Source organism: Helicoverpa zea, chromosome 3 (genome assembly GCF_022581195.2).
Source record: "Helicoverpa zea isolate HzStark_Cry1AcR chromosome 3, ilHelZeax1.1, whole genome shotgun sequence".
Classification (NCBI taxonomy): domain Eukaryota; kingdom Metazoa; phylum Arthropoda; class Insecta; order Lepidoptera; family Noctuidae; genus Helicoverpa; species Helicoverpa zea.
In genome coordinates, this window is record NC_061454.1 from 8,974,518 (window position 1) to 8,985,648 (window position 11,131).

Below are 11,131 nucleotides of genomic sequence, written 5' to 3' on the forward strand. Positions count from 1 at the left end.
CAGGCATCTTTAATAAACGATTCGCCTATTGTCAAGAACGATAATGTAAATGTGAGACGAGGAGCATGTCTACAAAACAGCTTTACACTAGACAGTGGTCCTATAGGATTACAATATTTCCCTATAAAAAACACAGCTGATTGCAAGGTAAATGACCTTTCATCCAAAGGTGCGTCATCAACACGAGTCAGCGGCATTAATAGTTGTTTCTCTGTCTTACATGGACATAATAATGAGACAAGGCATCGCGGGCAGGTGGAGGCCCAATTGGCTACTGCGGTTCCGAAGAAAATGAGCGAGACCGTCAGCATGACATGCGAAGTTGATGAGAACAGTTCGTGCGGGAGTGAGGCAGCGCGAGAATTACAGCGCGTGGAGGCCACAAGAAGCACCGTGGTTTCGTGCAAACCGGTCCTGGCCAGTGCGCGCACGCCCGTCACTTCTCCCACCTCTGGCGAACTGGGGATCATTGCCAGTGCATCTGCCGCTACGGCAGCGAAAGCATCGAGTGTTCCACAGCAAACAACAGTGCAATATGAGGATATGCCATTGACAGATAAGAATGATAAGGTTATCTCAAATACAGTGGTGAGTGAATCTAGTAACAATGAGTGGAAATTAGTGCAATATAGGCGTTCACGTTTGAAATTACATAGCCAAAAGGGTCGTGCTTCTATTGTTCCGAACAGTAAATTCCGTGCGGCTGATATTAAAGTACCTTTGTTAATATCAAACGTGAGTAAGGAAGCATCCGAGGATGACATTATTAGTTATATTCAAAGCAAGACTAACGAGAGTGTATCTCTAAAAAAGCTTAACATTAAGACGTACAAAAAGTATAATGCTTATAAGCTATACGTCTCTAAACATAAGGTAGACATGTTTTTAAATGACCAGTTATGGCCTGATGGTATTACTTTTAAGCGTTTCGTGCATTTTATGTACCGAAAAAACAGTGAGGCCCAAGTTCCTCTAAAAGTTAGCTAGAATACCTATAATTTTAAAATGGATTGTCATGTTAAATTAGCTAGTTTTAATTGGAATTAGGAACGATAAGTATTGATTTTGAATTCACGGGTAAGTCTGCTGTGGACACTTCAGAGGGGCTCCTAAGGGGTCGGCCGTATGGAGGAGTAGCCATTCTTTGGAGAAAGGGTGTTTTTGAGTCTGTCTCGATAATACCCTGTACTATATAGTTCTCGTTTAGTGGCCATCAAAGCTGTCTCTGGGGGTCGTTCTATTATTGTGTTTTCCATATACATGCCTACTATTATAACTCACCGGAGAACTTGCCGTTGTTTACGGAGGTTTTAAGTGAGGTAAGTGCAATAATTACGATGTATGATGTTGAAAATATATTATACATTCTGGGTGATTTTAATGCACATCCGAAAGAATTATTTTACGATGAATTAGTAAGTTTTTGTAATGATCAATCATGGGTCTGCGCTGATATAAAAATGTTAGGTGTTGACTCAGACCATTACACCTTCACTAGCGAGGCACATGGATCTAGGAGATGGTTAGACCATTGCGTGGTCTCTTCATCAGCCTGGCAAACAATTGTAAATGTAGATATTGATGAGGATGTGTATGTTTCTGATCATTTACCTTTGTTTATTACTTGTCAATTAGACTTAGTTAGGCCAAAGTTGCTGACCGAGGCTGCGCCCCGTAATGTTGTTGTGTGGGGTGTCAGAAATAAAACCGAGATAAATATTTATCATAAGTTGTGTTCCGACAAACTGCGCGAGATAGACTTCCCACAGGAGTTTGTGGGGTGCAGTCATGGGTCTTGCAGCTTGGACGAACATAAAAGTGTCCTTGATAAGTTGTACAAGAATATTGTAGATGTCCTTTGTGAGGCAGCGAAGGAATCTAAGGAAATAAACATGAGGCATAAGCGTGGTAGTCCAGTGTGTGGGTGGAACAAATATGTTCGTGACGCTCACCGGGAGGCTAGGCTTGGGTTCCAACTTTGGGTTTTAGCTGATCGGCCAACCTCTGGGACTGTATATGATCGAATGTGCGAGACGCGGAGAATTTTCAAAAGCCGGCTAAAGTTCTGTCAAAATAAACAAGACCAAGTTAAAATGGATGTACTAGCAGAGCAAAGGGCTTCAAATAATTTCGGTGCCTTTTGGAAGTCCACAGGTAAGTTGGAGCCCAGGCCTGGTCTTGCGGCGGAGGTAGGTGGGGTTACTGACCACGAGGGTATCGCTAATTTGTTTAGAGACTATTTCAAAGTTAGTTCTCCACTTGGCCCTTCAGTATCCAGTATCAACTGTGTGTCCCATGACCGTGGACATGAGCCGCTACTACGCTTCTCCGCAAAACAAGTTAAATTGGTAATAAGTAGTATGAGTAGGGGCAAATCCCCTGGGCATGATGGGCTTAGTATAGAACATTTAAAATATGCGGGCGTTCATATGCCGAGGGTCCTATCTTTGTTCTATACGATGTGTATAAGCCACTCGTATCTGCCGGCAGACTTAATTAAGTGCATTGTGGTACCCATCGTGAAGAACAGAACCGGTGACGTCTCGGACCTGGGCAACTACCGCCCGATTTCCCTCGCAACTGTAATGGCCAAAGTGTTTGACAGTATGCTTGACTCCTCGTTGTCAAAGTTCATCACGTTGCACGATGCACAGTTTGGGTTTTGTCCTGGACTTTCAACGGAAAGTGCTATCCTGGCTGTCAAACATACTGTCAAATACTACACTGACCGTAGGACCCCGGTGCATGCCTGCTTCCTTGACCTCTCCAAAGCATTCGATCTTGTTTCTTACGACGTGCTTTGGGGAAAGTTGAGGGATAGGGGTGTGCCGAAGGAACTGCTCAGTATTTTACAGTACTGGTATGGTGGCCAGACAAACCGTGTCAAATGGTGTAATGCGTTCTCGGAATCGTGGATTTTGATTTAATAGTTTCTATGATGGGATTCCAAGCAGGTGGTATGCACCAGCCATCTTCTCTATTGAAAGAAGCATAGGGACCCGCGTAAAAGAACACATCGCCGATGTCAAACACCGCCGTTCCAGACAGTCAGCAGTTTGTGAACACACACTAGACAAGGCCCAGCATTACATCAGATTTGATAAACCACAAGTCCTTGCAAGAGAAAACCGATTCCTACCTAGGATGATTCGCGAGGCTATTGAAATTAAAAAACATCCAAATTTCAATAGAGAAGATGGCTGGTGCATACCACCTGCTTGGAATCCCATCATAGAAACTATTAAATCAAAATCCAAGCCTACAACTGCTCGACCTATGGATACAGTGAGCTCGTTTTGCGTGAATCGGATTGTCAATAATAATCAACAAAATGTAGGGTAGCTGTTTGTAACTATATAATATATCAAGACGACCAACACCTTAGTCTGCCCGTGACCATGGATGCTGTAAAGGATCCGAAACGTCGGGATTAAATAATATTAATATAACGCGATAAAATCCGTAAAAGTAGTTTTATTTAAATGACTGGTAGCATTCGGAGACGCACTCACATACTCTCTGCGATCCATTGCTGCGATCACAACTAAAAGAAGCAAGCGGAACTGCGGAACGCAGACTCAGACTTCTGTTGTCAAACAAAAAACAAAAGGTATTTATCATTGACATATAAATAAAGGGACAGGAAATGTCACGAAAAAAACGTGCACACCTACTGTCAGTCTGCAGTCGTAACTAAAATGGCTGCCATTACTAGGGTTGTACCGCTACCGGATTCAACAAATATCGATATTGTATTCTAGTTAGAAGTATGTACGAGTCTTACTGGGTGCATAAAAATAACCGAGTATAAATAATCTCTTCGTCATAGAACTAACTATCACATTAACTTCACTGATACTAATAACCTCAACAACATCAACCAAATGGGAGGAGTCATTTCAGTAGGGTGATACCTTTGAAAAAAAAAAATAAACAGGCAAAGTAATTATTTATTATTTCAAATAGCCCTATGAAAGTTCTTTCACGTCAGACTAGTTGCAGGGTGCCAAAGATTCGGTCCTATGAAGAAGAATCCGCAAGAAACGCCATAAGGATACTCTCTTAAAAAAAAAACAATAATTTAAAATCGTTTTCAAGCTATTCATAAGAAAGTTATATAATGCAAATGGAGCTAATTATGTATTAATCGATTGTACAAAACAATTTTAGTGCTAAGAAAAAAATATTTATACAATTCGAAATCTATACTCGGTAACTAAGTTCTCAAGCAAACATTGCAACTTGCATTCCGATTTGCTCGTCTGTGCGGAAGCACTGCCGTGCCCGTGGTCGCCGTAGAAGCATCATGTGAAAATAAAAAGGCAAAACATATTATTTTCAATAAAATATGTCTTTAAAATCCTGAATTTTATAATACGCCTTTTTAATCAAAATGTTTTTAACTGATGTTTTGTTGAAAATAATACACAACTCTGAGGGCTCAGTGTCTTAGGGACAGTAAGTTCTGATGTTAAAATTTGTAAAAGCAGACTTATTAAGTGGATATTATATCGATACTATTATGACAACTGCACAGCACTATGCCAATATAACATGTTATTGTAAACAACATTTATTTCTAAATATAGGTTTTTATACAGAAATAAACCAAAATATAAGTACTTTCACCATCAATTCATGTTCCCGTAACATATTTTTTATAAAATGTGAATTATTTTATGTAGTTTCTAGCAAAAATAGGTTCCTAACCTGTGTAAAGACAATCCAGCTTGATTTTGGTGCTTCCTAGCACCACACTTCACAATACAACACATAGGCATATTCGTTGATTATTTCACTATTGAAATAGTAAAGTCTTAAAAGTAAACACGAGTGATATTCTATAAAATAGCAAAAATAAGTCACGAAGAGCACCTATTTGACAGCACAACTACCATGACATATATGGCCAGATATGGCACGCAGAAGGATTTCAAAAGTAAATGTCACCATTTTACGCAATCACAAAAATATTGTTGTCCCTGTTTTCAAATACACTTATCTGCTTAGAAAGAGTGAGACAGAACTATGTTGCATAGTTTGTTTCATATTTATATAACTATAGATACGTCAATATCAAAACGGCGTCTCCTTATAATTCTAAGCTCGATGGTATTTATTGGCTTGACTTTGACATATAGTTATATGTCAATGCTTTGACAATGCTTTGACACTAGTTGCTGCTGTCAAAAGAACTGACTGGAAAAGTCACTAGTCAGTCAGGCAGGAAAGAAGTCATTCAATCAAGACGAGATTCAAGTTTTTAACATTGTTTGCAAATACAAACATTTTGCACTCAACATCATTACCATACGAGTTATTTCAATTAGCAGTTATTATAACCTTAGAAGCTGCGTGTTCTGTTGAAGGTTTTCCTGTTGATTAATACAAAATTATTGTTGTTCATATTGAGGAAAAGAGTCTTGCTCAGTTCGGTTCGCATCTCTGGTCGCGTGATCATCCCAAGTTCAAGGTTAATATTTGGATCTTTAAACCAACCATTACTGGCACAAGGTATGTTAATATTTTTAATAATATCGAGAACTCAGACAGATAAAACAGTTCAAGAATGCTCATTTAAAAAATATATAATACAGAAGCGAAACGATAAAAAAACGCCTTCCACATAACTGTAAATAAAAATATTAAGGTCATTGACCCTAGGTTGTAGCACTTAATGTTCTACAAAAATGAATTAATTATGTTGCGGATAAAAACAACATATTTATTTTCTTAATTTTGCTGTTTGCATATAAAAAAAATATTGTTTTTTTAAAACGATCTTTTAAGACATTCTTTTGAAACTTGTTCTGTGAATGCATGTTTGTAAAACACTATAGCCTGCAGCCTATGTAGGTAGAGCAAAAACCAAAGTCATTTATGCTAGTCATTTGTTTTTGCAGATGGGGTACCTGAAGACTGACCAGTCAACTTATAACCAAACCAGTTTATACGACCGTGTCAAGAAACTGTTGGTATCCTATGAATGGAGTGACTGCAGTTTCTCTGTGGGAGGACAAAAATTCAAAGCTCATAAATTAATCCTAGGCATAAGTAGTCCTGTTTTTGAAGCTATGTTTTATGGCCCATTATCATCTAATGATGACATTCTGATAACAGATATTCAACCTGATATTTTCCAACTTATACTTAATTATATTTATACAGACACAGTTGAAATTAGCACAATTGACCAGGCCTTTGAATTATTATATGCCTCAAGAAAATATTTGTTAGAGCACCTAACTGAGATCTGTATTGCTCACATTCAGGCAAACATTAGTGTTGATAATGTAGTTGAAGTTTTAAATTACCCAGACTATATGCAAGATGCACAACTTATATCATTCTCCCTTAAACTATTCTGTCAACATGCTAGCTATTTACTGCAAGAAAAGAAAAGTTCAATTACCTATCCTTGTTTGAAAGCTTTTCTAGAAAGTGACCAAATGAATATTTCAGAAAAGGATCTTATAAAGCATGTATTTGAGTGGTCCAGATATTGCTGCAAACAAAATAACATTCTGGACACTTTTGAAAACAGACGCGATTTAATGAAAAGTAATGGTATTTTTAAGTTATTGAGGTTTCTTATTCTAACTATCAATGAACTTGAGGAAATAATTACTGATATCAATAATCTCCTCTTACCATATGAATATGAAGCTTTAAAAAAAGTCATTAAAAGTTCTAATATAAATGAAGAAGATGTAATTTTATCTATTGGGTCTGTTAATATGCCAAGAAATATATTAAAACTCCAATGGCACCTTTGTTATCGCAGTCCTATAAGATCTGTAGCTCCTATTGTTATTGACTCAAATAATTACGTCATACATTCTCGAATAAAAGTTAACAAGTCTGTATTTATTAATTCACTTTGCGTACCAACAAGAATGGCTCCAGCTGTACATTTCCGTAACAGCACAGCTAAGCTTTATACTGAGCAGTTGTCTGTGTCTGTAATGTGTGAATCAGACAACAGTGAGTTTAAACTGACTAACTTTGTAAAAACAGTTGAGTATGATTCAATGATAGATATAGAACTTGCAGAGCCTTGTTTCATAAAAAAAGATGAATGGTACAAAATTAGCTTTATGTGGCCTTGTAACAGGCCTCACACATACTCATATGTTGTAGAGTTTAGACACAGACATTTTACTGGTCACAAAGTGTCAATCGAATTTGATGATCTTTCCTTTAGTGCAGGCAGTAGTGGTAGTTTTCTTGGTGGTTTAAAATTTTGTTTGTAAAGATGACTAATCCCAAACACTTTACAATTCTTACCTCATACATGCTTAAAGATATTAGTTTAAAAAATATTTATTATTTAGGAATGGTGATATTGTTCTATGAATTGTATTATAAATAATCAATTATAAGTGTAACGTAGATAAGGTATATGAGGCATAACAAATAATATTAAAAATAAACTGATATTAACTAATGTTATTATGATCAATTGAATAAAATACAACCTCTTCTGTGAGGCTGCCTACAAAGTGTAACTTTGTTTGTTATTTTTTGGTACGCGGCTCCCATATAGCATATAGCTAGGGCTGCCATCCGTCTGGCTTTCCCCGGATTTGTTCTCGTTTGGAGACCATCCGGGGGACGTCCGGGCGGGGTTTGAAGAAGTGTCCGGGGAAAACCCGGACCAAATGAAAATTAGGTCTTGTCAAAAAAGCGATTTGCGCCAAATGTTCGGGTTTTTTTTAATCTTTGTCCGGGTTTGACGAAATTCAAGATGGCAGCCCTACATATAGCAAACATATTAGTCGGCGACGTCGACGTCATAATACTGCCGGAAGCCCAAAGCCAGGGCCAAACGTAAATCAGCAGATGGGCTACTTTTATTGTGCAATAGGTATGTCGCTGCAACACGGTGACCGGCAACATTGCAACCTATACCAGACGGACAATACAATATTTCAGTACCGGCAATATTTGCCTAACATTTTCAGTACCTATAGCCATATATTGCCGTTTAAGAGTCTGTATCAGCTACAACATATATGACTTCAGTGTCCATATAATTTTTGCAGCTACATCTCAAAAATGTAGCCCGTTTAGATGCGCCTTAACACCACTAGCTTACGCATAAGTCCCATATGTAATATGTTGTTCTGATGCAGAAAGCTACATATAATTAGTGCCAAGTTTCACCAAAATCCGTTCAGCCAATGGCGCGTGAAGAAGTAACAAACGTACCTACACACGACACTACACCGCCTTTATAATATTAGTTGGTGTGATGTGATAGATAACAAATAAGTATCTACTGACACTGTCATCCATTGACGATATTAATTTCATAATAATAACAACTCTATAGTCCCGAGGTCTGCGGAAGAGACAAACAAAAAATAACAGTATCTATCATTTCTTTAATCGATAGTATCAAACGACCACTTCGCATTGCTATCTATTCGTGTCAGAAAAAGGTACTTTAGTATTAATCGGTTTACCTTATCTTTCTACATATATCGATGATACGGAGATACGTAGGCATAGACTTCATGATGTAATGTACCTGCATGTTTTGATACATCAATGCACTGACAAAAAAGGGGGAGGTCGGCCCTTAAAATACAAAAGAGAAAAAATTACGGTCACCGCCGCCGACCACTAGAACCCCAGAGAAGTACCTACTTAGCTATAAATTTCAATCAATCCCTCAAACCATATATCACACAGTTGCGTCAACCAACGCTTTATTGCTAATCGAGCGTGTGGCGAATGTTCTTCCAAAACCTATCACAGAAATAGATTCCTACCTACCGTCTTACTTGGTTTAAGCTCTTCTTCCGTGAACTTAACAACCTAGCAAAAAAAGGAATGACTAGGTAAGCAAAGGATAAAAAAAAATCGGTCCTCGCATTTAATACAACAAGATTTCTAAAATGTTACATACTAAGTATTTAAAAAGAGATAACATAATCACGTACAATATAAATACAGTAGGTAGATACCTGTATAAAAATTTTGACAGAATATTCACAAAATGCTAGCGCCGTGGTGGGCCTTCGAATTTTTTAGTTAGCAATATAATACGTTCGGCTTCCCGAATACCACTCAAGCGTGCCCCGTGCGCCGTAGCAAAATATCCAGGCACAGTAGCTTCACCCGCAAACAGAAGGACTGGCGGCATCGGGTCACACGGACCAGGCACTGGTGTTCCTAATTCACACTGGTGACTTACCGTAGAACAACAGCTCATGTACGAATATGATCCGCAGAAATGGGGATCTGACGCCCAACGAGATCGTAACATCATTTGTGGATAAGGTAGACACGGATTGCCTGTAAACCTACGCAGCAACTGAGTTAATCCTTCAGCGACATCGTTATCAGCCATTGATTCCATCATAGCAGCTTCTTGACCTGATATGACAGCACATAGTACATGTTTACTCCCTGGCAGTTCATCTATTGCACATACTCCTCGTGTCCAGTCAGTTCTACTTTGAAGTTCTTCTGCTGACCAGGCAAGTTTGAGATTACCTTCGTGGCATACCCAGAAAGGTTCAGAATATTCTAAGAATATTTTATCGCTGAGACCAAAACCCAAATTGCATATAGCATCTAACTTACAAACTGGAAGCGGTGGAGCAAATAATTTATCAGCTTGGCATTTAAGACATCCAAGTGACACAGTAAGAATGACATAATCAGCATACAATTCTTCGCCATCGCAACACTTAATTAGTGCACGCCCCTCTCCTGATGAGCATGATCCCCAGCGGATAACGTTCACGGGTTTGTTATAGCGTATGCAGTTGTCTGGGAGGTTGCGAAGTAACGGTGCCATCACTCCGACATATCCCAGTGGAACACGTACAGAGCCACCCGGTAGCTCAATATAGCTGCCATATTGATCAGCACTAACTAGGGATAGATCATCCCCGCACTTATTACGCAAAATATTAGTCAATCCAAACATGACTCTAGCTGCATCATACCTTTGGTCTTCTGGAAAGTTATGTAATTCCTGTTGTATACGTAAACCGACAAAATTAAGTAGGGTTCCATGTTGCCTTTCCCCACCAAGTCTAAACAAATTAGCGGCTTGTTGTTCTATTTGCCTAAACGTATGATAAGCCGTTATTGTTACTGGCAAGTCGACTGCTCGTCCTTCACTTGTACAAAATAAGCCTCTCGATGCATCTAATCGAGGCAAGGGTTGTTGCAAAAGCTTGTCTTGAGATGCTAGAGTAAACACAGAATTTGGTAAACATGCTCCAAAAATCCATTCCGCGCCCATTTCGATAACAGCATCTCCGAGCCAACATGAATGAATTCGGCCTCCGGGTCTGTGAATTTTAATTTAATTTTGATTACAATTTGAATGATAGGTAGGCTAGACTAGATATCACCTAGACAATTTTCTTAGGAAGTTGTCTAAAACGACTACTAAAGTGAATGGAACTAAACACATTCGATATTTTTATGTTCAAATCCGAGTCAATGCTTATAAATTACTTAAGTGTAACTAATGTTTTCTAAAGCTGTAACTTACACCTCTAACATACCTTTCTTTAGCTTCAAGTACGAGAAAATTCCGTATTCCGCACTGAGTGAGCCGATGAGCTGCCGACAGCCCGGCCATGCCAGCGCCCACAATGATGACACGCGGCTCCTGGCAGTTTGGGCCGATGCTGCACGAGTCCAGGATGCATGACTCTTGTCCCGCAGTGCTGACAGCACTACCAAACTGACGTTTTTCAGTCACCAACGGTCTATTCGACCAGTGCCCTAGAGTCCCAGAGCTGAGATTTTTTATCAAATTCCAAAATTCCCCTCTCCATATTAGTTTCATACGTGACAATTTCATACTTATATTGCAGCTATATATGCCATCTAAACCTTTTGTTAAAAATTACATAGCACTCTCGAATTTTGAAAGCTTTTCTTTTCAAGTCATGGAGTGACGTTTAAAACACCATGGACGAAAACAGAATCATTTTCTTCTTAATTTCACGTAAAGAGCTTTTGCTAGAGAACATGTTAAAAAGAAACGTTATTTTTATTATTTATTGATTATAAATATTTTTTTAATCGAAATGTATACTTAAGTTGTTATTATTAGATGGTAATATTTAAATATTTTCATACAATAAAATAATTCATT

General features: G+C 38.4%; 2 protein-coding genes across 2 annotated transcripts; one reads left to right on the top strand and one right to left on the bottom strand.

Annotated features, from left to right (window-relative positions):
• Positions 1-5,197: 5,197 nt before the first annotated feature.
• On the top strand, positions 5,198-7,508 carry LOC124646228 (BTB/POZ domain-containing protein 6-A-like). Its single transcript, XM_047186337.1, has 2 exons — positions 5,198-5,514; positions 5,904-7,508. Exon 2 carries the CDS (start codon positions 5,904-5,906, stop codon positions 7,251-7,253), a length of 1,350 nt encoding a protein of 449 aa, XP_047042293.1. The 5' UTR covers positions 5,198-5,514; the 3' UTR covers positions 7,254-7,508.
• A 1,499-nt stretch (positions 7,509-9,007) lies between these two features.
• Positions 9,008-10,834, bottom strand: LOC124646164 (peroxisomal N(1)-acetyl-spermine/spermidine oxidase-like). The gene is made up of 2 exons (XM_047186247.1): positions 10,533-10,834; positions 9,008-10,313 (listed from the first exon to the last, which is right to left on the bottom strand). The coding sequence occupies exons 1-2, from the start codon at positions 10,832-10,834 to the stop codon at positions 9,008-9,010; spliced, it is 1,608 nt and encodes a 535-aa protein (XP_047042203.1).
• Positions 10,835-11,131: the final 297 nt, after the last annotated feature.

Coding starts and splice junctions, on each gene's coding strand:
- LOC124646228 (XM_047186337.1), top strand. CDS start 5,904: ATGGGGTACCTGAAGACTGACCAGTCAACTTATAACCAAACCAGTTTA.
- LOC124646164 (XM_047186247.1), bottom strand. CDS start 10,834: ATGAAATTGTCACGTATGAAACTAATATGGAGAGGGGAATTTTGGAAT. Junction 10,314..10,532: donor GTACTTGAAGCTAAAGAAAG/GTATGTTAGAGG, acceptor TAAAATTCACAG/ACCCGGAGGCCGAATTCATT.